Below are 26,583 nucleotides of genomic sequence, written 5' to 3' on the forward strand. Positions count from 1 at the left end.
AGAACACTATTATACGCATCCATATTTAATGACGAATTTAATATTGGCTTCTTTAAGCCTAAAAAAGATTTGTGCGTTGAATGCGACCTATACAATAATTCTTCATCAGATGAAAAAAAACAACTTCAAGAAAAATATGAGACACATCAACCTGGAAAAAAGAGGCAAGGGATGAAAAGACCAAAGACGTAGCAGAGTCTCGAACTAATGGCCAAAATAGTGTCATTAATGTAGCTGTATATGATTTGCAGGCTGTTTTACCGCTTCCTTGCGGAAATGTGTCAACTTTCTATTATAAACGAAAGTTTGGCAATGTACAATCTTACAGTCTATAATATCACTGAAAATATTGCAAACTGATACATGTGGGACGAGAGTCAAGCTGCATGAGGATCCAATGAAATTGGTAGCTGTGTACTCGATTACAATGCATGTGAAAAATATCACCACAATGAGCATTTTATTTTTTACAGTGACAATTGTGCCGGGCAGAATAAAAATAAATACATTGCTGCAATGTATTTATATGCCACCGGGAATTCACAAAAAAATACAGCAACCTCTCATAGGTTTTTGGTCACCGGGCACAAACAAAATGAAGGCGATATCGTCCATTCTACAATTGAGCAGCAGAAGACTAGGGCTCTAAAAAGTGGACCAATATTTGTGTCCAGCCAAATGATTACCATTGTACAAACAAGTAAGAAAACAGGACAACCATACATAGTTAAACCCATGACGACAAATAATTTTCTCAACATGAAAAAACTAGCAGATCAAATCGGTAAAAAATACAACACGAATGAAAATGGAGAAAAAGTTTTGTGGCAGAAAATTAACGTTATAAAAGTAGACAGAGACTATCCATACATTATTTTTTTTAAAACCAGTTATCATGAAGAATGTAGGAAATTGAATGTTCGACAACAGCAAATAGGTAAACCGTTACCAATAGATGGTCTCAATTTATCCAAAGCATATCAAGAGTGGCCAAAAATAACGACAATTAAAAAGAAGGAGTTGCTTTCCTCTGCACCGCTAAACATCGTGAATTTTATTATGATTTTTTTGCGTCTCTTCCAAGTGATGTTTAAAAATTAAAAATCGTATGTAAAAATTTTATTTTCTCATTAAATTAAATAATTATGTATTTTTTTGTTTTTTTGAACTAATAATTGTATTTTTCTTTTTTTTTCAATAAATCTTTAAAGATTGTACCATAACTTAATATTTTGAAAACCTTCCTTTACAGTGCCCAACAAATTAGTTGAAATTATTAGAGTGATGGTAGGAAAATTTACATAGAAAGTATTGAGTTGATTCAAATTTTACCATGAAATTGTCAAATATCCTAATAAAATACAGTCGTAACTCAGAAATATTCAAATATCTCCGTTTGTATATGTTTTATAGAAAAATGATGAATACAGTTGAAAATAGATCATGTTTTTCCATAAAAATGAGTAATAATTTTTACATTCAGACTTTTCCTGTATTTACAAAGAATATTTGAAACTTCAAATGGCTCTCCTGCAAAATGCCAATTTTTGACTTACTACAGTATTTTACTGGGGGTGCGACATGCATTACCATTTAATCGTCATATAACAACAAATTGCATTGCATAGTCACATATTACAGAACGATAATAGCGCCGCAGGCGACTTTTTTTACTATTAGACCAAATTTGTGGAGTGTGTGTTTATCTCACTTAACTGTTCGACCCGCTACGCCAGGCCGCCTCTATGCCCGGGCCCCCAAGCTAGAGCCCTGTTAGCTCCCCTTTGTGGGGGCCATGGTACTAGGTATATATATAATATATATGTAATAATATTATATTATCCGTGAATATATGCGTCGTAATTAAATCTTTTCTGAGAGATGGGTCGAGTGCTACTTTCTCAGTACAATTAATATTATGTGGTATTTATAATGTGTCAGTGCAATCATCTGTCAATAAGGCAACACTTAAAGTGACATCACATCACCTACATGAAAGCATTTTAAAGATCAATTAAATAACATGTTTATTGTATTGAACGAACAGCTCTGCCGACAAACCAGTTCCGTAGAAAGTATCGGATGCGCCGAGTGTTACCTCAATCATCATTCGCTGCTGTAATAATATCAAAGAAAAGAAGATTCTCAGTGGATATCAGGGTTACAAACCGTCCCGAATTCGCCGGGACTGTCCCGAAATAGAAGTACCCGTCCAGCATCTGCATCTGGATCGTATCTGGGAAACAAAATGTCCAAATTGTTTTCGGTAACGAATATCACCACAGTATATGAATAATTAAGTACCTATTTCTATTTATCAATATCAACATAGTAAATATCCGTTTACAACAACATTTTTACATAATGCAGATATTGAAAATGTTGTAAATATATACTTATTTGAAAAGGAATTGCCGAAAGCCGATAATGCGCTACTTTATGAATTTTTAGATTTTTTTTTATGAATTAATAATATTGCCTATTATATTTATATAATTTGGTACATATCAATTATTAATTCATCGCAATGAAATGTATGAATCTTTTATTTTTTCGAGTATATTCTAGAATACGTGGCCAAAAGAGCGCCAGTAACTTTTGGTGAAAATGGTTATTTAGGGAGATGTTAACTATTTCGCGACATGTTTGGTAGGCTAGATTATTTGTATTTGAGTGAAAATTATTGTGAAATGATTAGGTAAGCATGTTAATAAATAATTCAAATCCGGTTCCGAGCGACGTGTCCCGGAATTGTCTCAAAATATTTATCAACCCTGGTAGCATCCGACTGTTCATTGGATTCGTTGATGTTTATCTGTGAATTCAGATAGAAAACACGATCAAATAGGGAAACAAAATAAATATAATTCTATTAAAAAAAATCGTTCCTATTTGAATGTTTGTTTTAATCCATTAGCAAACAATTGAAGGAAACAAGCAACGTTATATTAATTACTTAACTAAATACTTTACACATTCATATTATATATTTTAATTTTAATATTATATTGTTCAATAGGCGAAAATAATCATTTACTAGGAAATAACTTTCCTAATATTTATTTTTTCAAAAATTGACACGTGTACCTATACGTTGTGCACAAGCGCCATCTTGGAAAATGGAGAATGATTTTTTATTATTCGGTCATAAGCCATAACCAACTGAAAATATTGAAAAATATTTCAAATAAAAGCATTAAGCTTATTACATCGATCGGCCGCCTGGTCATTACGCGCATGTGCGTCTTCAGCGTCCAAAGTATTAATATCTAAATAATAAGTATACATTTTTAATTATAATAATTTGTATCATATCTGCTACGATTACCGATGTGTAGAGTAAGAAATAATATGTTAAATTTTGATTTTGAATTTATTTAAGTGATGAAAATACTTTTAATAAAATTCACTGTACTATTTTGAAAAAATGGCTGATTTTTTAAAATCAATTTTGTCAACTGTCAATTCATGGTGGAACTGCATTATATTGTGGTTTTAATTTAATAAAATGCAATTTGCAATTTTGCCCAATTCTAATTTGTTAAATGATCAATTATATTTTGTGTCTTCTCCGTTATTAGACCCTAACATAACTTTATATATTGTAGGTACATTATATATTATTTTAATTTTTATTTAATTTTTACTCATATTTTGGTTGTATTTGTTTTTGTACTCGATCTTACTTCAATTGATAATATTGTTTGTTTTTTATATTTTTTTATTGTAAATTTTGACTAATCATAAATATCTGTTGATATTAATGTTATTGTAAGTGTTGATTGTTTCATATTTTGTGGTTTGTTAATATTTTAAAATAATTTGTTTAATGCTCATGATGTAGTATGAAATATTAATGTCTAACCTGATTAATTTTAAATTAATTTGTTATTGGGAAGGTATTATTGGACGGATAATGTGTGTACCTATTGTTATACTCGTATTATTTCTGTCGCTTTGGATTTTGTTTGATAAATATTGTTTTAAAAAAATGTATTCAGTTGAAAATGTCCCTCTGAGGCAGTCAAAACCGGTCCTAATCTATTGATTAAAAGTGGAATAAGTACTACAAAAAAATGCGTTTTATTAAATTAAAACAACAATGTAAAAATCAACATTGCGTCACCATAATAAACGCCAATTCAACCAATAAACTGAAATTATTTAAAGAACATTTCAAAAAATACAGCAGTTTATTGACGGATAAACAAAAGAATGATTGTAAGAGAAATGTGCTTTTGACGATGGTATATTTTCTACTTATTTCCTTTAACTGATTCAAAGTAGTTTCATGTTTCCCTATTGTACTGGCTATTGGCTGATTCAGTATCGTGTGAAATTATCTCCGGATTCGCAAACGAGCACGAGGTGTAGCATTTTAGAAATATTTATTAACAATAATAATTTAAACAACTTTTTCGTGTATCAAATCTACTTAATGTTATTATGAATGGTATTCACAATCATCATCACCCGGGGTCATTCCATAACCAGATGAAGATCTCTCCTACATTATTTTACTCAAATCAGTCAATAGTCAATCATTGACGATTTTAAAATAATTACATACTATAATTACACAGCATCTGCGCATATACGTTATTAGAATAGTACCTATAACAATGGCTTAAAGATTTGCAATAATGACCTTTATTTCAATGTAAGTAAAGTTTATCTTTCAACCACATTAATCGATAATCATTTGTTTACAAAATAATGAAATTTTTATAAGTAGCGGAATGGCAGATCCAGATATATATGAGCAGAGTCATTGTATTGTTTATATAACATGTCCAATTAATACCTGAATGATTATAACTATGACATCTCGTATCATATCTAGCTAGAACATTTGTACAAATGCCTCCTATTTACGTCGCGCATACTGCGACGACCGGCTTTCAGATGGTCTACGGCGGAAGGGTCGACAAGCGAGCGGGGGATATAACTCTGCGTTCGGTAGTTCATGTTTGTGCTCGCGTTAAACGTATTTATTCCAAATAGATTAGCATTATTTTTAAGAGAAAATAGGTATACGTACTTATTTACATTTTTTGTGTGTAATGATAAAATGAAATATATTCCTATATTTAAAAAATATTATCTGAAATGGAGATTTTTGTCATTAAATTCCTAAAAACATATAGGCATACACATTTTTTAAAGATACGGAAGTCTTGAAATGTCTAGCTTCAAATAAAGAATTTTTAACATTAATCCGCTCTGTATTTCCGTATACTGTCATTGGTCTGATAAAACGCTATCAATATTATCTTGCAAAAAGCTCCTCTTACACCACTGGCAGTAGGTACGAAGTGGGTTACGTCGAATGAAAAGTTTTGACCATATAGGGCGAGAAACGAGAAGAATTGCGCGCACAATAATGGGAGGACAAATAGAGAACAAACGGATCAAGTTATACTAAAAAGGAAATAAGTCGATTCATAAAAAATACATGTGTTGTATTAATAGAATACAAACGGATATTGATAGATCTTGTACAAATTGAACTAGAAATACCTCTACACAATATTGTTTTATTTAAATAGTTAAATATTTTTCAAATAAGCCAAAATCACTTCATTTTTATTACAACATTTTTCTTAGCTCGTATTTTTATTTATCCGGTGGTTCTTTATCCGGTACAAATCTTGCAATCGATTTTTAACTAACTTCCCGACTGGCTAGACATTTGAAACTTTTAGAATATATCAGAACACGATGCCAATGCATTTTTCTAATACTCTTAGCCATCTTTAAGTAGAATTGATTTCATTTTCAGTTAATTCTGTTTTGTATGAAAACTTATTTCGACACCATTATTGGTTGCTAAGGGGCTGGGGTCCTAGCAACTAAATTATTTATATATACGTGCGTTACTATGAAAATCAATATGACATGTCAAAATGACATTTCAGTATTATTTCTATCAAGTACAAATTTTTTTGATCGTTTAAGCTAGTCAAGTCAAGGTTATGTGATTCAACCGAAAATTTAAAAACGTTGTATATAAAAAGTTCTTTTTATCTTGTAATTATTTAAGTTTTACCCAACTTGTGAATGAATTCCTATTTTTCAGCGTAATATTATGAGCTTTACACTACATCAGGTATTTGCCACATACATTATCGTAATATTATATGCTAGGAAGAATACAATATCACGTGGGTGTGTGTATTTCCATCCTAGAGGGTGCTCTAACTCTCAGTGCTAATTTCGAGCGACAAGGCGACCAAGATCCAATCCGTTACGCCAGCGGCCATCTTGCAAAAGACCGCGTTCTCTGGTGAATTGGCGAGGAAAATAGAGGAAAAACACAATTATATGAACTGAGAAAACAAACGATGCTAGCTTTTTTTGGGATTCGTATGAGGGTGTTTAGAAGTTAACAATAAAAATATATGTACTACCTACTTACTCAAAGATGTCAAAGACGACATTCTTCTATTAATATAGAGACAAAATATAGAAGTGTGTAAAAGAAAAAGGGCGATAAGGCCTTAAAATTGAAAAATGATGTGAATATTTCAATTAAACTGTGATGCATATATGAATTAAAGTCTCTGAATTACCAAATTGCCCACAGAAAGATAGGAGCTCTCATACAACGTGATCCGAAAATCAATATTTTTATGGTTCTCTTGAAAACTTATGACATTAGACTTATCTCCCTTTTCAGTTCAGCAGATTTACTAGTTGCAAGTTGCAATCCGTTACTAGTGCCAAGCGTGGTTATCTAGTTGTCAAATGCGATACACACCTGAAGTGAACTAATCTTTTGGCAAACCCATCTGCTCATTGGGTCGAGTGAGTCATCATATCTTGCTAATCTATTTCCGTGTACTGTTTTAAGTATTCTCTTTTATTGTTTCACAGGACGAACCAGTCAATCATCCAGAGACTGAAGATAAAGGAACGGCTCTCGACGATATGTCTGAGAAGAATTCTGCAGTTTTTTGGACATATTGTCAGGCGTGGACCGGACAACCTGGAGAGACTGGGTAGCCTCCAGGGAAGGCGAAGCAGAGGAAGAGCGTCTGCGTGATGGAGCGACCAAGTGAAAGAGCTGACTGGGGGGCACCATCCATTCTGCCCTGAGAGAAGCGGAAGATCGAGAAGGATGGAAAGTCTTGGTCGCTCAAAGGATGGCGAAATATAAATGTGGTCACGATCCTCAGCCATGAGTGCACGACCAAGAAGAATTAAATATTAAAACCGAAGGTGTTTCTATTTTATAATAATCAATTTTACAATTTTAATATTAGATATCACGTATAATATGTTGAAACACAGTTAATGACGTTCAAATCAATGAATTATTGTACCAGGATAGAAAATATATATTTTCACGAGAAAATAATAGAAAAAGTGTAAATTTATATAATACTTGTTATTAAAATATAGGTATTTTTGTCATTTAGCTTGAACTGCCCCGTCTATAAACAGCTCGTACATATTAAAGTTTAATAATTCAAAAAAATAACAAGGCAACCACTGGTAAGGGGTTAATTAGAGAAAACTCTCGAAGGCGCAAACCTCTGTTACGTCAGTAAATAAAAATGAAACAGTCAGCACAAAACAAAACGTCTGATAATTACAAAATATGTATAATTAAATTATTTTTCATCCAAACCTCATATAACATGAGATTTAATCATGTGGTATTATTTTTGTTGCAAATACATACTAATAAATATTATGAAGTGTTACCATTTTTTTTAAACTTTAATAAAATATATTGGTCAAATTCTAACATACATACTTCGCTTACCGGGCGAATGATTTTAAACTAAAATTTAGATTATACCCAACGCTATCTTTCGATCAAGTTAGTAATGATATTACATGAATTATCTTCTATTAAATCACAGAAACGGTAACCAATAATTCGAAGTACTCTTAAATCCGTGGCTTGATTAATTATGAGCAGTTGCTCGGCAAGGGAGCAACATGCGTTCAAATACATTTTGGTCTAAGATTGTTTTCTATGATTTTTGTAATAGCATATGTTTCTAAAGTTTTCAATATGTTTCTTCGTGGCGCTACAACCATGTGTAGGTCTTAGTTTCATCGGCCTTCATCCAGATCTGTCCAATGCTGCGTCCCTTCAGTTTAGGACGCTCAAGGTTATTGTTTCCTTCTGGTTTCCTGAATATCAGTGTTTTTGTCATCCGTGACTCGTACGTCCTATATACATTTCCCTGCCATTTAATGCGGTCCAATTTAATGGACTGTGCGATGTGCTGTCAAAAAAGTAAGGTTATTTATCACTAGGCAGTGTTGCCTTGTTTAAAATAATTCGAGTGTTGCAAAGTGTCAAAATATACTATTTTCATTGAATTTTAGGACAAAAATTTAATAATAAAAAAAACATCCGGAGCAGTGGAGCACTACAAATTTTCGATGCTCCGGGTAAAATCCCATTACTCCATTGCTCCGTCCTCCTGCTCCGAGCTTCGCTCCAACGCTCTGTATTATAGGTATTGATTGCGATTATGAATTTGTTATTCGATTTTTATCAGTAATATTGGGTGAAGTGGGTATTTACAATTTTTTCCATAAAAAATGTAAATTTTTAACTGCATACCTTTGGTTTTAGTGCATATTTTAATGATTTTAAGTGCATACGTGCATGCATATAATCATGTTTTTTGTTGCATATAAATCCGCTTCCTAGGACAATAGCTCTGGATTTCAATATTATAAATTTAAACGCATTGAAAACTGAAAACATCGATTGATTCGTTAGTCAATACCTTAACTTGAAGTTCTGTTTTAGTGTTATTAAAAAAAAACGATTACGATCTCTCTTCTTGGTCTTTTCCTTATTGCTGAGGATCGTGACCACATTGAATTTCCATCATCTTCTGAGCGACCAAGGTTTTTCACCCCCTCAAGCATCTACTTATTTCAGGGCAGACTGAAGGCTGCCCCCAGTAATCTCTTTATAATAAGTTATATTTTAATAAAATGTCATGTTAAACTATTACATACCTAAGTACTACTTTGATTTTATACATTTATATTGGTGGTCACTAAATACAAAAAGACATGACGTATTGTTAATTTTTAACTATTTTTATAATAATCTACCTATTGAATTCGCAATTATTGTATGAAACCAAAATATATTTTATTGACACGTATATTTTTATAAGACGTACACTTTCTTTGAATAATATAAAAAATAAAATATATCCGTTAATTAAAACAGGAAACATTTCACCAAAACTTTATTTTCTCTGACTGTGCTCCAAATTCACTAACACATGCTACCCAGTAAGGTGAGTGACATGGGAAAAAACAAAAAAAAACTGCTAAACTAAAATCTCAGCCGTTTCCTCACCCCTCACTATTTCAATTCCTCCCACATATTATGCCTTGAGGGTGCATTTCACCCCCTGAGAACATCCCTCTAAAGAAACTATATAAGCTGGGCGAAGCAAAAAGTTTCAGCATTCCAATGGTCAGACTAATCTTAAGAAGTCTGCATTAATAACAACAGTTTTTTGTGAATGTGAAAGAAATGAAATTATATTTATTTATTTGGCTAACAAAGTCGCAACTTAATATTACAAGTGTCTAGATAATCGGATTGACAGAGTAGAAAATAAGGTAAATAATAATTTAAAAAAAACTATTTTTTTTCATTCAAAGTTTAAGGTGTGTTCTGAGGTATTCCGAATTACATACATAATAATAAAATATAACTAAATCATCTATAAAAAAATCTTTTTTTATTAATTGTTGTTAATTTTTTATTATTTTTGTTAAATAAAGGTGCTTTAAAAATACCCAATAGCCAAAATAACTAAGTGTCTTCTGTCAGTGCTAGTTTTTAAAATAATCGAATAGTCGTTGGTTGTTCTTGTACTTAATAATACATAAATACAAACTTAATAATTAGAAAAAACATAGTAACTTGTTTTACAAAATATATTATTATAGATGTATAAATGCTACGAAATAGCTGGTCATACAATCATCGATATGATACTTTACGGGGAATGGTAGAAAAATTGATATGAGTTCAATTCGAAGGATAGCTATTTGATGTTCTTTTCTTTTGACCGTGTCCGATCCTAATTAGATCATTATGTAGGCCTCCACAGGGTGGAGGTTTGTAATTTTACGAGAAATGGATTATAGCCACTTTCTCAATCTTTGAGTTCCATACTTTGACTCCAAACACACATTAAAAAAACAATAATATGTGTATTTGCTTTGCCAGACCCAGGATTCGAACCTGGGACCCACAAAATTTTAAGCCGATACGTTAGCCGCTCGACCATCGTGGCCTAATTTAACATTATTCGAGTAATAATCATTATTTATATATTAGAATAATTATGCAGTCAGTTAAGTAAACGAAATAATAATAAATATAAATAAATAAATAATAATAAAAATATAGTGTTAAACTATGAATGGGTGTGTAGGTACTCGATAAAATTGGATATAGGTATACAAAATAAATCATAAATTTAATATTCCTAATAACTTTCCAAATTGTGTAAATAAAATATTTCCATACATAGTAGCCCTTTTAGATTATTTATATATGTACTAATTTATTTGTTAATGCATACAGTGTTATTTATTTTCTAGGATTTGGCATGTGTCGACCCCTCGGAATAGTAGCGATTGCTTATTTGGTAATTGTCACAGGAAGGATTTCATATGGAGACAGTTCATCGGCTGACAGAAACAATCACCGTATCCACGACGACAAAAATCACCATGAAACTAAAGAAACCACTTCTTCAGCTCGGATAAAAAGGGTAACAGAGGACGAAACGGACAATGGATTTTGGGCAAACAGGGGGAAAAAATCGTACAATATAGGGAATGATCCACAGTTAGATCCTTATCATAGGAAGTTCTCAAATATTTATAGTTCTTATCAGCAATATTTTGATGACAGACCAGAGTTACATGGCAAGTACGAAAAACAAGAGCACGTTGAAGGACCATCTTGGGGAAATAAGGGGAAACGAGTTACTGATGTAGAGAAATGGGATAGATTGACAAATGAAATCATAAAAAGAGGGCCTACTGAAGACATAATAATTCCAACGTGGCCTTCTAGGGGTAGACGAAGTGATACTAAAATCCAGCATAATAACAGGAGTAGAAGAGAGGGAGATGAACCATTTTGGGGAAACCGAGGGAGAAGAAATGATGATGGAAGTGTATTTTGGGGGAACAGAGGACGTCGAAGTGAAGAATACGATGCATTCTGGGGTAACAGAGGTAAAAGAGAAAAAGAAGATGACCCATTTTGGGGTAATAGAGGAAAACGAGATCCGGATGACCCATTTTGGGGTAATAGGGGAAAGCGTGATCCTGAAGACCCATTTTGGGGCAATAGGGGAAAACGTGACCCACAAGACCCATTTTGGGGTAATAGAGGAAAGCGTGATCCGGAAGACCCATTTTGGGGTAATAGAGGAAAACGTGACCCAGAAGATCCATTTTGGGGTAATAGAGGAAAGCGTGATCCCGAAGACCCGTTTTGGGGTAATAGAGGAAAAAGGGACCCTGAAGAGCCATTCTGGGTAAACAGAGGTAAAAAAGAAAGTGTAGAACCATTTAGGGGGAATAGGGATAAAAAGAATACTGACGATCCATTTTGGGGAAATCGCGGACGTCGGAGTGATGAAGATGCATTTTGGGGAACCAGAGGAAAAAAGAATAGTAAAGATCTGTTTTGGGGAACTCGCGGTAAAAAGAGTGGAGATATTTTGGATCCTTTTGGGAGGAATAGAGACAAACACAGTGTTGATCATAATGTGGATGACGAAAACGTACAAATTAATAATACTCCAAATAATTTTATACACGAAAAATACTTGATGGCTTGTTTAGCTGACGTGTTACTCAAAGTCAGATCAGTGAAATTAAACGGTAGTAGAAATCAAAAAAATGACAGAAGCATCGACAAAGATTTTCAGAGACCTGAAACATTTTATTTAGCAGATGCTTCTCCAGGTGAAAATTCAAACAGCGATTTGGAAAATAGTCAAAATAAAATATTACACAGAATTAAGAGGGACTTACAACAAAGCACACAAAAAAATAATCCATCATCGAAAATAAAGCAATACATTGTTGCAATGCTGTTGGATATGAATCCCAACTTCGACAATATCAAATCAGTCATAATTAAAGCAAAAAATCTTCATCCCAAGAATAATAACGCTGGTCATCACATAAGTATGTCGACGCCATTAATACAATTAGGCCCTCGGGCTGATAACGGCAGAATAGATTTTAATGACGGTGTAAAAAAGTCTAATGATGAACTGTTTATTTTAGATTCATTGCCAGAAGAGCAGCCGGGTTTAATTCAACAAAGAACGAGAAACGAAATTGATGAGTTTGCAACTATCAATCTAAATGAAAAAAACTACAACAATGGTGTCTCCTAATACCCAACAATACTCACAATGAATCTATCTCCGACTAATAATGTGATTTGAACTAACGACAAAATGGTTTTATGAAAAATAATAGAATAATTGTAAATAAATGTATTAAAAAAGAACTGATTGTAAAAAAGGTCAATAGATGTATTATATTTATTATTGTGAATTGATATTATCAAATGGGGAAAATATCTTTAAAAAAAGAAACTATGCAATTCAGCCTGCAGATATTTTATATATTAAGTAGTATTTAGATTAAGCTTTGCATTTTATAGATGTGTTGAAATTATATTATTATAAAGATTGTTTGGAAAAACAGCTGTTTGGTATATTTAATATTATATTGTTATATGAATAAAAAATGTCAATTGTATTGTTAAATATAATTATAACTGGCTGGGATATAATTATTAAAACATTACTTCATTGAAACCATTTAATTGATATTCATTCTATTTTAGGTATATAGTTAACTATTACACCAATTTAGATTGAAACTAAATGAAATTTTAATCATGAATTCATAAATATACTTTCTACGCAATCAGTGTCAATATTAATAGTACATAATCATGCAAACACAACAACAATGTATACCTATAAGTGAGTTTTATTTTACATATTAAGACACTCATTTGAAAACAAAAAACGAGACGCCAATATTACACTGTGCCTACATAATATTATTATTCAGAAGTTTACTGTGACAAAAGACGATTTATTTAATGTAATTAGTAATTAAATAAAAAATAAACATATTTTGTACAGATTACTAGTAGTGATAATATCGTCACTGTCCAAGCCAATTATTGTCGTAACCCTCAAATATCAAATTGTTTAGGATGTGAAAAAAACTATAGGTATTGGATTTATTTTAATATTAATCAAAATTATCAATCATATTTGATTGAAAATTAACTTCAAAGCTCTGTTATTTTTTTGCAATGATAGGGTGAGTAGATATTTACTATTAATGTTTCTCATATAAAATGGGTTACCTACGCTACTTGGCTCGGAGCACTTTGGAGGAGTAAAGTGCAAAAATTCAACTCATTCTAAACATTGACAATTTTATTTGAAATATTATTTTATTACAAACTGAGAAATTTCTTTTATTGACACACCAGTGTTTTAAATTTAGATTGTTACAGCATTTAGCTGAAATATTTTTTGTCAAGTTTTAGAAATGGGTTAAAAGTTAGTTTTAAATTATTTTGATATGAAATAATTTTTGGGATTTATGATACTTGGCCAGCCTACTAGATAATATTTACCTACATTATATTTAAAGAAAATATTTAATAAAAAAAGATTATTAAATTTATAGCATAAAATTTGAAGAGATCCGGACGTCAGTTTATTATTAAGGCATTTAATTGATACCTCGATATAAAAACACAAACGTCGATAGCCAAAAAATTAACGCAATCTTATAAGCTAACTACCAGTTAATTTCGTCCTGATTAGATAGTACGCCCGCGACTTAATTGGTAAATCACATAGACACGAATCCGGTAGATGCGGGTTCATGTCCCGTCGGGCATCGTATTTTTCTAATAGGTATATATAAATAATATCTGAGGTGTATGTTCAACTTAGCGAACGTTGGTTATTGATATAGGAGATATCTATTATCTATGATCGTGTTGTGTTAACCTACTATTATATATTATGTTACATAATAACTATCACACGAAAATCTGAATAAGCTACTCGTAAATTTGCTTGAGTAATTGTTTTGTTAAATAATTATTAAAATTCTTATTTAGAAATAAATTGAGTATAAAATTGGTTGTAGAAAATTTGACGTCATAAACCAACTGATTTTTTTCTGAAAATAGAACATTATCTACCTGTATAAGAGAACATTGTTCAACAAATAAATGGCATATTTAAAAAAAATGTGACATAATTTACACAAGGGGGTGAAATATGTTATGATTAATTATTATGATAATGAAGGAAGAGGGTGGGAGTTCAAAAACAACGAAAATTGTGTGACGTTACTTATGAAAGACCCAGAAGTAGAGGAAGGACAGATTCTTCTGGCATTGCATCCACGACGAAATCACGTTGCATCGGCGTTAGTGTCATTTGAAATTAATGATATCACACCTAAATGAGTCATTTACACTGCCAATAGAATCTGACACCATTCTACCTACCTACTATAAGTACATACTTACATATTTTTATTCTCCAGTAATTATGTCAGATGCATAGTATCTCAATATCATTGCTAATCATCATATACTGGCATACATAGTTATCAATTTCTATGTCGCACAGTTAACTTAAACGTTCAATTGAATATGCGCAAAATAATTAACAGCGGTGGTGTGAGCTAGACTTTCCAATCATTTATGAACACACTCTGGCTTGATTATTTACATCCGTTTGACAGTAATTAGATGACGTAATATGCATGGTATCAGAGAGGTAGAATCTTTTTTTGTAAAAATATCAAGCAGAATAATTCTACGGTTGATTATTCTACAACATAATATTATTTTATTATAATGCACATACCAACAACACTATGCATTTTCTTTCAATGCTTTTGTCATTTGCGAAGTTTTAAACGCATACAATATTAAGGCTATACTTCAGCTGGGAACGGTCTAAAATCTAAAACGATCGTGACTACGCGACGCGAAGAATGTGCAAACGACGCGTATAGAACAAAACATAATTTGTCATAAAAATTCAATATGCGTCCATTCAATGTTCTGTTTATTGTTCTATTAGTAACAATAATAATGTATTCATTGACATGTTCTCTTTTTCAAGTAAATGGGCAACGTTTTTAGTCATCTTTACACGATTTAAGAATTAATACCCCCCTCGCCATCACGAAACAAATTGACGTGTTCACAGCTCGACTTTCCGACCGAATAACGACAAAATACCTGTTTACCTACCAAGTTTGATCGTTGCTTGTTAGAGGTGAATTTAATATTTAAGACATAGAATAACACGAACATAATATTTGTTATTCGATAGAATTTGAATTATATGTATATGTGCGGTCTGGCTACCCATTGGCCGATATAAATAGTCAGTATTATCAGTTATTTTAATTAAATTTTATTGTACATAATCTTTTAGTTTAAACTATGATTTTTTAGCCGTTCTACACAAAACCGTCTTATAAATTTGTACTGAGTCTACATTAGGTATAGGTACTTAATAAATAATTAGGTATAAAAATATACTTAATCTAAAATGCATCATGTAAATAATAACGATTTACAGGGTAATCATTCATATTATTATATTAAACTTGAGAGGGATATTTTCCGATTTTCCGATAAATAGTTCATTTCTTTATATCGACTGTAAAAAGGGAAAGGGGAGTACCTAACCCTCAGTTTTTTCAAAATAGGTTTTATTACATCGTTGTACACGACTAATATCTTACGATTTTAAAAAAAAAACTAGAAATTTATGTTAAATACTGGCTCAACCTACGAGGTCCATTTTCTGGATTCAGACACACATTGAAAAACAATATGTGAACTTTGTCAGACCCGGCTTTCAACCTACAACACTGACCAAGCTGATACACTGCCGCTCGACCATTGTGGGCGCATTGATCTCACCATTAGGTAAGAATAATGGTACTGTTCGGTTATGAGGAATACAGCGGCAAACACATTTTGAAAATAGCCGATATACTGGATTATTAGTTAGGTTAACCTAACCAAACCTAACCTAACCTAATCTAACCAAACCTAACCTAATGACATGACCACGAAATGCATTCCTTCAGCCGGCATTTCTTGCGAATTTGGATCGAAGGTTAATAAAGTATTTAAAGGATCCTGATGTCATCCTATTACTAGGTGGCGATTTTTGAATAATTAATATAACAATATTGTTACGGTGTGTTCGATAGTGTCGATAAGAACTTTTAGTTGACTACCCCCTCCGACTTAGAGCTGAGCTAGCCTAAAGCAGGGGTTCTCAACCTGGTCTAAGGGCAGGGCTGGTTGAGGGTATAACGCCCTTGTGGTTATACCAGGACCGGGGTAACGTCACTAACCCAACCTAACCTAACCTAAACTAACAAATAATCCAGTATATCGGGTATTTTCAAAATGTGTTTTCCGCTGTATTCCTCATAACCGAACTGTACCAGAATAATTCTTAATAATTATAATACAATCAATTTTAGAATTCACAATGCTTCGTTTCAAAACTATAATAATTAATTATACCTACTCCTTTGTTGCATAATAAATGTTGTTCCTTTTATGTAATATAGTATCTCACTGCAGGGTAAGAATCTGAAGTCTTTAATGAAATTAATTTTAGAATTTTAGAAATTGAGTAAATATGATAATAATTTTATGATATATTTGGACGAAATCTATTGAATACACCCCGAAGTTACGCATCACTGAAAATAATACATTCAAACGATAGGCTACAATCGGCTATTGCATAAAAATGTCCTCGTGTAATATGAGAAGGGAAATGAAATAATTGTGACGTCGTTTTGCCATTATGCATTTCAATAATGTCTCAATGACAATATTTTACATCTCGCTAAGCAGGATAAGGTCATTAACAATCTTTTTGGCTTATTTGGAAACAGGAGAAAGAAATTTACGACTGGTTGCTAAAATTATTAAAACAAGTTTAGTTTTTTTTGTCACTACTAAATGTCGAAGTCGTGATATTCTCGATTTATGTAAAACACATTTTGTATTATGAACGGCAAATAATACATCAGTGATTCCCAACTTTTTTTATATGAGTAACCCTCGAGGAATATTGCGAAATCTTGGAAAACTCCAATCTGGCTAACATCTTAAGGTTTAGAGAGGTAATTTACCAAACTAGGCAGTGGCATACCTAGGAAAAGTGCTGCCCTTAAACATACTTAAAATACAGTCCCTTAATGTTGTAAGTCTTAAATTTATTAATTACGTAAGTATGTACTTACTACATATCTGTTATTATTCAGTGGCTACCTTCAACAGATTGGTACATACTACATGTAAATTACATATTTAAAATATTATATTTATTTTTAAGTCTTCATAATAACTGTGTCGTCTTCATAGAATTCTTTCCTGTGAACCAATAAGATTTTACCTAAGTTGTATCTATTTTCGGAAGCTTTTTCGAATTTTCGCGGAGCCACCGGGTTCCACGGAGCCCGGATGTAAATCACTGGAGTAGATAATAATATACAGACCTTTTTAAAATCTACAGTCGAGTACTTTCCAAACTGTGGAAAGTGTACCGTAATTACTAAGCATAATGAATTCAAATGATAGAAATAATGCATTTTTTTTAAATAATGTCGAGAATTGTCTGCAACATTTGAACATTTTTTTTGTTCGAATTGGATTACGCCGATAAAAAAAGACAATGTCACAAAAGGGGTACACTCGTGTTTAAAGTTTGGGAAATACTGGTCGAGATCATTATCATACGCATGCAATTATTATCGATCTTTTTTGACAACATATGATATTTTACTAACTATATACCTGGCTCATGACATCTAAATAATTAGGTACTTATGTTATTTGTTTGTCACACTAATTTGTCATATTAACGCATTCGCTGCTGAATAGAAAATGAGATTTTAATTGCCCCCTTTAAAATGCACGTTAATTACATCGATCGGCCGCCTGGTCATTACGCGCCGTGTGCATCTTCCGCGTCCAAAGTATTAATGCATCTACATACTCGCGCATATTTATTTTGACTTAACTCCTGTAATATGAACACTCCCATAATATGAAATGTTTCTTCAGTCGAAGGCGAATAAACAGAGAAGTTCTCAGAATTAATTGAATTAACAAAAAATCTTCAGATGGCGAAAATTGTAACATTCAAATAGATGTGACCATCGGATAACAAAACACTGTACAAATGCGGATTATAATTTTCGGGCCTTCTAAGCAACGAGTATTTTTTAGGGTCTTCCCAATTCTATCCTACACATAAAACATAAGCAATAAAAACTAATAATTTTTACTTTTGTCCGCCAACAGCAGTTTTGAAAATATTAATATAACTTCCACTTTATGAAAAAAACATTATGTTCCACGTTGAAGCAAAAATTGTATGGTTGTTCTGTAAAACAGTCGATATGCCATATAGCCCTCGTAGTCCAGTGCGTAAGGGTTCTCACTCGGGGGCTTCGGTATCGATCCCGGTAAAGTCATAATATATTTATATAGGTTTGTCAAAAGCTGTGTATTCACTTACACTACTGTACTAATGTCATTGGGCATCATGGCCTGTTGTAATGATTTTACATATATTTTATAAATATAATATTTTACATACCGACTTATATAATTATTGTTATGTTATTATTAGATATTATTTCATATGGATTTTCATCAATATAATTTACGCTTGATGTAAAAAAGCATTAATAAAATGAATGAGATTTTTCATCAATGTATTTTTTGTATAGTATTAAAAAATATTATATGTGCAGTTAAAACGTAGTTATAAAAAATAATTCGCATGAATCAAATACGGATCGACAGTTTAATATGTACCTGAAAGACGTGAATTCGAGTCCCACTTGGTCTTTTTTTTTTCATACTCGATATCGTGTTAGGTTAGATATGAATAGGTTTTTCAAACATATTACTATGTCTTTTTCTAGAATAAGGAATCGAACATAAAACCGTGAACAATAACCAAATGTAAAAGCAAATAGATTATAATATAGACCGTTTAGAAACAGCATAATAAAGTAAAAGTAATATTAATTGGGGAACATTTATCTCAATTTATTATATAACTATAAGTAGTGAGCTACAGGCCTCTAGCATGGGGGCCCGGCGTGGCAGGTCGATCAGTTAAGTGAGATAAACACACACCACAAATTTGCGCTAATAGTAAAAAAGGCACTATTTTACTTAAAGACTATTAACATTTACAAATAATATGTGATGCAATTCGTTGTGATATGATGATTGATATAATTATTAACTGATAATATTCACGTGCAGAAATTTATTTTTATTAATTTCATGATTACTAAAAACGGCTATTCATCAAATATATTGAAAGGTCGCATGTTACTAGACTATCACAAAAGTAGGTAGGTCGTGATCAGTACTTCATAATAATTCAAATGCATTTATATAAAAATACGAAAAATCGCTAAAAAAATCACGAACGCCCTTAATTTTACCTTGCGGAACCCTGGGGTTCTATTGGAGATACCATTTACGGGACATTACAGTGTAGAATATCACACTACCCTTAGCTTTAGCGATAGGTATAGGGGCCCGCCAAACATCCTGCCCTAGGGGCCCGCTTCAGGATTTGTGGCCCATGGTAGTGAGTGTAGTGACGCATCGAATAATTATAGGGATGCTACTTATCTACAGCATACATGTGACAGTACGCAGTTAATAAATTTTAAATTATTACAGATGTGTAAAATTTTAATTATTTTGTCTAGTCACCGTAGATAAAATTTCTTTACTGGATTACAATCCCAGTATTTACAGAGTTCATGAAACGAGCGGCGTTACTCTGCTATGTTTTTTCAATCAGTCACTGGATTTGGGTAGCCGGTAGACACTTTAGCTAGTCTAGCTAGACAGATAAGCTGATAAAAATAAACATGCATCATAATAACACAACATTCATAATATTATACAAATAATAAAATATGATGAATGGACCAATATAAATTATTTCTACTGAATGAAATCATGTCAATTAAAATAAAAAGTGACTCGTTAGTGGTCGTTAGAAGTAATAATAATAACAGATTAGAAAGGTCACGAACGAATTAGTTACAAGCAATAATGAAACTGATACTGTCAAAACATAAACTTGTAGATCACTCTTAAAATGTCAACAACTAGTGATATTAAATAACATCAAAAATTATTTTACTAATAACGAAGCGATTGACTACAGAAGGCACTTGTCAATACTTTAGTTTTTCTCTTCTCTCAATGAGAATCTCATCTAACACCTTTTCTATTACATCTATCACATATTTTCAAATTTGAAAGTCCAGATTAAAAAAAATGTTTTGAAAATCTCTCGAAGGAAGACCTAAAAAAGATCTCGACTTCAGACTGTTTTATTTAGTTGAGCTAAACAAATGATTGTCGACTTTTTAGAAGGAATTGACAAAAATCTTCTGGCGTATCTAAAAACGTCTCGAGAATTATCGAAATTTTCCTAAATTTATGAATTCATCGGAAAAAAACGTCCAGAAATTACCCACCAAACTAACTAACCACTAAATGCTGTGTATCGTGCGATTAACCTATTTGATGGCACCATAAAGGTTGATTTATTTTTTATTAACTATATAAAGTTTGTGGACCTGTTAAATAGGTTAAATTTATAATTGTATATATTATCATGTTTCTTTAATATGTACATAAACACATGCTGTCTTTTCTACTTTCTTGTTATATTAGTTGTTATTTGTAATTAAGATATTTTTATAATTTTGTATTTATTATGTATTATGGCGCATTGGCCAATCGCTGTAATGCCGTAATACTCTTTTTCCAAATAAATAAATAAATTAAAATTTTATGTTATCTATATTATTATCTTCATCCACGAACTTCGTTTATCACCCTTCACTACCCTGGACCGGCGTCCTTCGGATATCTGTAGCAAACGCTCTAGCGTCGTTATTAACGCTGACCGATATTAGGACCAGCCTGTCAATATGCGACCGTCTACAGGTCACACAGGTAAATTCGTGCCACATGCCCTGCACATCGGAGTTGAATGTGGTGGAGATACATTAGTCTTGAATGAGGTTATAGAGCTCCAGGTTATGTCGTATACATGTCATTCGCTTTCTTCTAGTATTGAATTATATATTAATATATAATAATTACACGGCATCTTTCTCTTGCATACGCTGAGCGTACACCCATCGGCCTCGGTGAGAATCCAACAATTGAACTTGTACCGCAATCCTGGTCAATCAACGTCTTATATAACCATTGATATATATCAATGTATATAACAGGCTTTATTTACGACAGGTAAGGATACTAGTTTGTTGTTCTTATTTAACTACTTTTTGATTCAACGATTAAGTTGTCTTGTTGTAATCACAAGATTTAAAAATGTAACATTCTAATTATTGAATATACTTACATAATTTTGAAAACACTTCTGGGAAAATATACTATTTTTGTTTAGTTCGTTTTGTAGGTAAATCCCTATACAGTGGCACTATACTTAATTCAAAAATTGTTTGCTGCAATGTTTGTTTCAATGCTAGCAAACAATATCACTACACCTGCATGTCGCTTTTTGATGTACACATGGTGCCACCATAAATAGCACCCGTTTACTGCTACGGCTATCAGTTGTATTTCTTTACGTATGATGATACTTGTTGGTTACCAGGGAATCGACGTAATGAAATCTATCGACACACTCAATAAAATACTTAACTATGTGTAGATACCGTTTACATGTTCAAACACGCGCGTTAATATCATTTTACTCCCTACTTCAATTATAGTTTGTCAATGTATGGCTACGGCCGTATGTTGTAGCTTAACTACTGGGGAATGCCAAAAGAAATGGCGTATTTCAAAAAAACACTACCTTATTCTTAGGTCAATAATTATTATAAAGCAATCATTATTCGTAGGATGTATATCACACTTGAATGGTCAAAGACATAGCCTATAATTAGTATCTTTAGAATTATCTTCAAATGTGTTAATCTTGCCCATTTTTTGAATAATAAAATGCCTAATTCTTGTCAAATTTGGGATCACAGAGATTATCAATATATTTTTTTATTGTAAATAGTTCACTATAATAATGTCGACATAAATTATACTAATGGTTTTATAAATGCGTTTAAAAATTAATAAATGTAAAAAATCTTAACACCCCTGCCCATGCATGTACTGAAATATGACTATATTCTAAAATATTAAAGCGAGAGGTTTAAAAGAATACTATTTTATGCAACAAAAATACTTTATGCAGTCATCAAATGTTTAAAATAAATATAAAGGATAATAAGGCTTCAAAATTATATAAATAGATTATCTACAACTGAATGTCCAGGATCATGCTTTGAAAATGCAATAAAAGCTCCATTTTGACCCACGCTGAGCATGTCCGCCCTTAAAACCGGTTAGATTAGTGATTCCCAGTAAAAAAATTTTCATCTGCTAATTTAATGAAATGTTTTGAAAGCCTTAGTTAGATATTCATTATCTGATAAATATTATTACTGAAAAAAATCATTTAAAAAACTTGATACGAAGACAAAATCATTATAAAATAATATATTATTTCAAAGAAAAATAACGTCAACAGATTTGTTTTTTTATATAAATCAAAGTTTGGTTGGTTCCATATTATGATGAGATTCATTACCTACCAACGTGGCGTGAAAGGTCGAAAATTTGAACTACTGCTCTAAGCGAAGCGAATGAAACAGGTTCTGATCGATAACGTTGTTATATCGACATAAAATTGTTATATTGTCACCATTTATTGTACCTATATGAATGATTCTTTGTAAGATAAACATATTTCCGTCAATACATTTTTTTTATTATAATTATTACTTATAAATAAACATGGCACGTTATTGATAAATAATATTATTCTATTTTTATTCAATATTATAAACAGGACAATAGGTCATAGGTGGTACAATGATGCTGTCATCACGATGGCACTGTGTATTATTTTTTATATCTATCAGACTTCTGTTTATTTATTAGAAAAATTATAATATCATTTACCAATATAATATAATATAATATTCAGAATAAAATGCAATGAAACAAACACCAAAAATTGAACAAATTACGATAGATTCCTACGGTATTATGAATTATTTTTGATACATTCTCTTTAGTTTCCCTTTACGAACATCAAACACACTAACCTTAGTAGGTACCACACTAGTGAACATAGTATCAGTTGGAAACATAATCTGGATATTTCGTGAACTTATTTCGTACATAAAATGAGTGAAATGTATGTAACATGGAGGAGGGTAGGTACTACAGATGAATTACCATTTTGAATTTGTGGGGCAATACATAATGTTATTATTATATTCATTATGATAGATAGAAAGAGTTTTAGATATTCAAGAACCTGATGATTAATGAATCACCTTGGCCTGAGATATTTGTCACGATGCAGTTCCTTGGTAATTGTTTTTTTTTTGTTGCATAATTTAAAACTTTTAAGACGTTTCGGACTCGTTGCAGAGGCCATTCTTTAACAGATTTTTCGGCTGTTGCAAATCAATGTTGTCAAACATCGATTACAAAGAAACACCCGCAAAAGTTTCAAACATTAAATAATGACAGTGTCTACATGGAAGGATATCGGTTCTGATAATTATTAAATTGAGTGATTTAAGTGTTGCTACTATAAATGGGTTGTGATTTATTTTAATAAACATGTAATTAACTATATCTTATTGCACCACTGTATTAATGTAATCGAATAAATAATATAACTAGTTACATATGTTTATGTCAAACACTTTACAGCAGTGGTCCACGGGTTGACTTTCTGCGACCCGGCAAGATTTTTTTTTAAATAATAATCTTTCGAAGAACTAATAAGATTTTTTTGTTATGTAAAATAATCAGTTCGAAATAATTATGTGAAAATATATAATATTATGGAGTTAGATAGGTATTATATAAACATAAATCTCCACCAAGTGATCTAGCGATGCAAACGTACGCGATGTGAAAATACACAATATTACTTATTAGATTATTTTATTAATCTTCATTTTTCGTCGACTAAATAGATTCGTGTTGTGGTTTATTGTTATCATTTTCGTTAACTATTTCTTTTATTCAAAGAATAATTCACAAGGTATTTCTATTGGTTATAATATATTTTGTCAGAAGTGTTTTCAAAATTATGTATGTTCAATAATTAGAATGGTAAGTACATTCTTAAAATCTCGTGAATTATTCGTTGAATAAAAGAAATAGATAATTAAAACTATTAGCAACTTCAATTAAGTTACAACAGAAAATATTGGAGTGATTCGTGATGTCGGTTAGTAATTAAAGTAATAAATACTTTAATTTAGAATACAGAAACCGATCGCCTACCGTAACTTGGAGAGCGCTTATGAGCAGGTATTAAAAAGGCCAATAGTTAAAGTTTGTCGCAATTAAACATGGCAGTCGTAGCATAGTGGTAATGCATAGGGCACGATACCCAAGAGACGCAGGTTCGTTTCCTGTCGGGTGTCTTATTCTTTTCAAAACTATTTTTTTCTATTGGTTATAATTTATTTTCTCGTGTGAGAAGTGTTTTCAAAATTATGTATGTTTTCATTTTCGTGATGGCATAAATACTCATTGGATTGATTTATTTTCCAAATTCAAGAATACAGTTTATGATCATAATTTGGTAATTTTGTGTTTTAATATTACTATCAAAACTTGTCTGCCGCGGATTCAACGTCACCCCACTTGCCACACGCGAGGCGTCGCACGCCTGGTGAATTTGACACGATTGGAGAGACGTCGCGCGGAGTAATATTTTCTATTCTAAATAGCCCCGGGACGTTCAATAATAATTAATGTTTATCTATCGAATTTTAAAGTAAATCATAAAATAAAATAGTCACTTCTTGATCTAATAATAATTCACCAACAACCTAAGAAGTGGTAGGTATAAAATCTGATATTCTGCAGCTTATATCACCCCCTGCTAGTTACGTCTCTGCAGTCGTCTGCCTCGGTTTAATCATACCTGGTATAAATAACATAAGTACATACTTGCCATTTTGGTACACGTATAGTCAGTCCATTGCGATAAAAGTGTATCGAGTATTAGCGATCTACTAACATTGTTCTCGTTTGCATAAAATGGTGGAGTTTTAAAGCGGCGTGGGTGTGTTCCCAGGCCGAGCTGGGAGTTGAACCCGCGACCCGCGTGGGAGTCGCACGGCCGTGACCTACGACTCGCACGGTGACATCGCCCGGTATATTACCAATAAGGTTTTGCGATTGCTACTCTTAATCTAACAACTAAGCATTAAGTATACTATGGCAGCAGATTAATACTGCCTACTACATGGTTACAGGCATGTCCAATGCGTCGATCGCAGGGTGGACCTTGGTCAATGACACCGCCATAAATGCCCATAGGAACTGAGTCATGAAAATGTAAAAGTCGTGTAGTTTCAGTTGTAATATACTATGATTTCATTGAGATATTGAAAAGGGAGGAATCATTCACCATTCCTATTTGTATTTTCCTAGCTAGCTTACGTAAAAGTTGATTTCAAATTAACCACGAGTAAGCCCGCGAGAGCTCGTCGTATTACTTGATTCGTATTGCAAATTTGACGGCCTGCCGCAGAAGTGTGAGAAAGAGAAGATGTAATCCCCCGCACTTTAATTCTAATTGAGGCGTATTTGTCCCATACGGTCACCCCAGTGGCAAAGCGTGGAGGTAGGCTGTTAAGATCCGACATAAATAGGACACACAAAACTTTGTCAGTCAAACGTATTTGTTTTCAGTGAACTAAGACAACAATGTGTAGATAGAATTTCTTAGTTTTTAAAATTCAATAAACCCTGCCTAATCGAAGCCATTGTAGATAATTATAGTCAAAAAATATTCGTTTGTCTATAAAATATCTAAAATTATGCCATTAAATCACACATAATTTTAGATATTTAATAGATAACCGATTATTTTTTTATTGATTATGGTTTGGTTAGGCAGGCCAATTCATTAAATTGTAAAAACTAACCAACACCATATTATGTAATCTGTAATATGTATTTGTAATTCAACAAAAACAAATAAGTATGACTGAAAAAGTGTACACTATTTATTTATGTCGGATCGCCGAAACCATACCTAAACACATAAACTATTGTGGTGTGGTTTAGGCAGGGTTTAATTGATTTTTGAAAACTAGCACCATCTGCAATTTGTATTCTTATTTCAATGAAAACAAATAAGTAAGACCGATAACAACCTACCCCCACGCCTCGCCACTGGATCACGCAGTAAGCTCTTTACACACTTGGATAATAGTTTGACTAGGTATACATACAATTAGTGCCCGAGGTTAAATTGTAATGCTTCAGTGCCTTCAGTCAAATATAATAATATGTAATATGTTTATTCAAGTTGAAGACTG

At 32.1% G+C, this 26,583-nt stretch overlaps 2 protein-coding genes across 5 annotated transcripts in view; one reads left to right on the forward strand and one right to left on the reverse strand.

Annotated features, from left to right (window-relative positions):
- The window catches only part of natalisin (neuropeptide natalisin), a 68,314-nt gene extending 55,883 nt beyond the window's left edge, over positions 1 to 12,431 (forward strand). The window contains exons 2-3 of the mRNA XM_085956920.1: positions 10,609 to 11,991; positions 12,319 to 12,431. Of these exons, the coding sequence (XP_085813046.1) occupies positions 10,609 to 11,991; positions 12,319 to 12,431 (1,496 nt within the window). The remainder of the gene's footprint in view (positions 1 to 10,608; positions 11,992 to 12,318) is intronic.
- cv-c (RhoGTPase activating protein) overlaps positions 1 to 26,583 on the reverse strand; it is a 705,315-nt gene that overhangs the window by 515,845 nt on the left and 162,887 nt on the right. The gene's annotated exons all lie outside the window — the stretch shown is intronic.

The sequence above is a fragment of the Rhyacophila brunnea genome, unplaced genomic scaffold (assembly GCF_057557595.1).
Source record: "Rhyacophila brunnea isolate RB1 unplaced genomic scaffold, BYU_Rbru_1.0 scaffold_6, whole genome shotgun sequence".
Lineage (NCBI taxonomy): Eukaryota > Metazoa > Arthropoda > Insecta > Trichoptera > Rhyacophilidae > Rhyacophila > Rhyacophila brunnea.